Source organism: Silurus aristotelis (genome assembly GCF_946808225.1).
Source record: "Silurus aristotelis genome assembly, chromosome: 17".
Lineage (NCBI taxonomy): Eukaryota > Metazoa > Chordata > Actinopteri > Siluriformes > Siluridae > Silurus > Silurus aristotelis.
This window is the reverse complement of record NC_139590.1, coordinates 2516258-2520704: the sequence shown is the minus strand read 5'-3', so window position 1 is coordinate 2520704 and position 4447 is coordinate 2516258. Positions and strand designations below refer to the sequence as shown.

At 36.8% G+C, this 4447-nt stretch overlaps 1 protein-coding gene across 1 annotated transcript; it reads right to left on the bottom strand.

Annotated features, from left to right (window-relative positions):
* Positions 1-2096: 2096 nt before the first annotated feature.
* hspb9 (heat shock protein, alpha-crystallin-related, 9) lies at positions 2097-3212 on the bottom strand. Its single transcript, XM_083567093.1, has one exon. The coding sequence runs from the start codon at positions 3132-3134 to the stop codon at positions 2544-2546; it is 591 nt and encodes a 196-aa protein (XP_083423219.1). The 5' UTR covers positions 3135-3212; the 3' UTR covers positions 2097-2543.
* Between the last annotated feature and the right edge of the window lie 1235 nt (positions 3213-4447).

Genomic DNA, 4447 nt, shown 5'->3' with positions numbered 1-4447 from the left:
CACATTTTATCTGTTCTAAATGTACCATATATTAATACTTTTCAAGTTTTTAATCCTCTAACTAACATGCGCATGGACGAATATTGATGCTTTATGCAAATATATGTTAATTATTTAAAAAACCAAACTCAAAAGGCAACATATTCTTGTAATTATGACATATTCTAAAGTAATTATAGTGTTTTAAATCACGTAGACATTTCAAGCTTTCTATTATTATTCTTATCATGTCTGTGAGGTAAATATTCACCGAGATTCATGTTGTTGTATTTGTGTGTCAGTGAAGAGAGTTGACAGACGGAAGAGAGCGCCCCCTGTCTGTTTCTTTTTTTTTTTTTTTAACCAAAGCACAGCGTTTTGTTAATAATATGAGTGTGTACTTATAAAAATAGACCCTTTACAGATTCAAATGATGTATTGCTCTTAACTGTACGATCAAATAAAAAAGACAGAGTGTTTGAAGTTTGTTTCTGCGTTATGAGGAAAAAATGACACAAAACGCGTCAGGGCGTTTGTGGACCCCCAGAGGGTTAATTGTGAACATCACGGGGTTGAATTTCGGTGCTGATTTGAGAATTGGTGCATCAATAGAACAAATATTTAGTGATTAAAAAATTTTTTTTGGTGGATTTATTCATTTTTTAATTCAAAGGTTTGAATTTTGCCTCTTTTATATTTACTTTATTTATTTATATTTTTTATAAAAATAGTCAGACAGAAATGTCTGCATTAATCACACTGCATTAATATTGCCGTTAAAATGAATTTGCGTGAACGTGTTATTAAGGTGTGAATTTTGACAGCTATAATGAATATATTCATACAAAACGAACGTATATGTTTGTTATGTAATGAATGTATCCAGGCTGAAGATCCACCATATAGAACACAAGCAGAGAAAAGATGCTGATGATCACATTATCAGGAATGTGTCTGTTCTCAGTCTGGAGTAAAAAAGTAGAAAGTACAGATATTTGTGTAAAACATGTAATGAGTGAAAGTAAAAACTTTAAAAATGAATAGTGAAGTAAAATACTGATACCAGAAAAATCTACTGAAGTACAGTTCTCACTCTCCAGTGTTCTGTAGTGTTTAAAGACTATAATTACACTCTTGATGTCACCCAAATGAGGATGGGTTTCCCTTTTGAGTCTGGTTCCTCTCAAGGTTTCTTCCTCATAACATCTAAGGGAGTTTTTCCTTGCCACAGTCTCCACGGCTGCTCATCAGGGATAAACACACACCATTCACCTTCACTGTTGATTTGTGTAAAGCTGCTTTGAGACAATGTCTGTTGTGAAAAGCGCTATAGAAAAAAACTTGATTTGACTTGAAGTATTTAGAAGTTTGAAGGCTTCAGAAGGTAAACACTTCGAAACAATGAACAACAGCATAATGACCAGTTTTGCACTCCATCAGTGAACAGATAAGAACCTCAGCAGTGATGGAACTATAATGAATAAATATCCGGTGTTTAAATGAGGACGGGTTTCCACCCGAGTCTAGTTCCTAGTCCAGGGTTGTTCTTCATGACTTCTCAGGGGGTTTTCAACCTTCTTTTAAGCATAACAATCATACAAGACTCTCAGTGCAGGAAGCGTGTGAACGTGTTATTTAGGACACCATGATGTAGTGTTCAGCTGTCAGGAGTTTCAGTGTGTGTGTGTGTGTGTGTGTGTGTGTGTGTGTGTGTGTGTGTGTGTGTGTGTGTGTGTGTAATCTCCCACTTACATGACTACAGCACCATCATCTGGCGGATTTGATGAACTGAACATCTGGACGTGGCTGAAGATATGCTCCAAGCTCCAAGATTTTTCATGCCGAAAAGACTTTTTCGTTTCGTTCTTTTCTGCATTTATTTATTTTTTCATTAAAGCTACATGATAGAGTTGAAATCCTGGGGGTCGTCTGTGTAAAGAAATGGAGAGTGTGTTAGAAAAGTGAAAGTTTATAGGACAGCGTTGATAAAAAGACAGGAAGCGGAGCTGGAGGTGGAAGAGGTGAAGATTGGAGTGATGAGGATGGACAGGTTTAAGATGTTAAGGAGTTTATTTGAGGGATGTTTTGGAGCTGAGACGATTGAGATGGTTTGGACATGTGCAGAGGAGGGACATGGGGTATATCAGTAGGAAAATGCTGAGGATGGAGACACCAGGAAGGAGGAAAAGAGGAAGACCAAGGAGGAGGTTTATGGATGTGGTGAGGAAAGACATGCAGGTAGTTGGTGTGAAAGAAGCAGATGTAACATTTACCGCAGTCATTTTTGTTAGAATCTTTTATTTTTTTTTAAAGAGGAAAAACAAACAAACAAAAAATGACATTTGTGGAAAAAAATTTTAATTAAAGGAAGAATAATATAAATAATAAGAACATTAAGTGTAATGAGAGGTTGATGTTGGTTTGAAGCTCCGGCATCTTAAATCCTGAAAAATTCCAAAAAAATATTTAAAAAATGCAATTTTGGATTTTTGTGTGTGTGTGTGTGTGTGTGTGTGTGTGTGTGTGTGTGTGTGTGTGTGTGTGTGTGTGTGTGTGTTGAGTCTCTAGTTGTTTTTCTCTTCTGTGCTGCTTGTGTCTTTGCCCAGAGGGAAGTCCAGGGACGTCCTGAAGCGCACCGGAGCGTCGGGTTCGTCCACCTCGACTTCTTTCGCCTTCGACTCAATGTTCAGGAAGCCGTCGTCCCCCAGCGTGCAGGTCAGCGTGGACGGATTGACATGCTCTGGAAGCTCCACGGTCCGGGAGAACCCATGAGGAGCAGAGGAACCCGCCTCGGACTGCTTCGCCACTTTGACCTCAAGCTTCCGTCCACACACGGTGACGGCGATGTCTTCAGGAGAAAAGCCACGCGTGTCCAGGGAAAAGACGGACGGGCCTGTGAGTCTCGATGTGGATGCTGAAGAAGATGTAGAAGATGAAGTGGTTGATGATGAGGATGGTGAGGAGAAAAGTTCATCCAGGTTCTGGAAGAGCTCGCTTATAAGCCTGTCTCCAACGTCAGCCCTGAAGCTCTCCATCATCTGCTCTCTGCGTCTCAGGAAGCGCTCGGTCACGCTGCAGCGTCTCGGCCACAGCGTGTACACGTCCTCGAAGAAAGGATCGTCTCCAAACAGGCTCTCCATGATGGACTGGCTCATCTCTCACTGATCACTTCTTCTTGAGTTTGAAGGCGTCTTCTCTCTCGGCTGAGTTCTTGATCCACACAAAGCTATTGCTGTGCTTTATATACTCCTCCAGCTGGAGCTCAGAACCTCCTCCTGCTTCTCCGATTACACGCTGAGCTCATCAGACAGCGATCTGCATGTTCTCCGTCAGCGATCTAAACCGTCTATGCGTTTACGTCTCGGCGCATCTTCTTTCTCCTGCATACGGAGCCTGGCCTGGAGAACCCTGGTGACCTTTAACCTCTCAGTCATGCTGCAGAATGAGATCAGAGTGCTAATTTTAAAGTTTGCGTATTGAGAACCATCTCGTTCTCTCTGAGGCCCGGACTCTGTGATCAGTCACACCATGAGATCATTTCCCCAAAACACACAACAGACGTGTAGACAATTTTACATTCCTCTGTATATTACAGTCACTTTAAACACGGAAACATCATTCAATTCAATAATAACGCAATCAAATATTCATCTAAAACTAACACTATAGAATTATATACCTATTAGATATTTTATTATAATATAGTATTAATAATATAATATATCCTATTAATAATATTGTTTCTTTGTTTAGTTGTTTACTTGTTAATTTTTTATTTATTTGTGTATTTGTGTGTTTATTTATTTATTTGGATATTTATTTATTGATTGATTCGTTTATTTATTTATTTTATTTACGTTTTTCTATAATTATTTGTATATAAATTATTCATTTGTTTCTTTTCTTGTTATTTATTCTATTATTTTGTTAATGTTAATTGTTCCATTTAATGAATTAGTGAGTTTTTTTTTTTATATTACTATTTATTTGTTTGTTTGCTTTGGTAAATTAATTAGTTAGTTAGTTTAATTGTTCATTGATTTATTAAATTTTTTATTTTCAATTTATTCAGTTTTTAACCTCAATACTCGTTATTTTGTAATATTATATTAATATAATCTTTGTTTATTTGTTTATTTTGGGTAGTAATTGAGTTTATTTGTTAGTTACTTGGTTGGTTGTTATAATTTATGTATGTATTTATTTGTGACTTATTGACTTATTGACTTATTGATTGATTGATTGAACCAGTTATTTATTTGTGTTTTGTTTTCATTTTTCATATTTATTTATTTGTGTTTGTTTGTAAAGTTGGTTTGTTAATTGTTCTATTAATTGTTTAGCCCTTGAAATGAAATTTTATTTCACAAATGAAGTAAAAATATATATACAAATGATATCAAACATACACACACTCCTTATACACACACACACACACTCCTCACACACACTCCTCACACACACAATC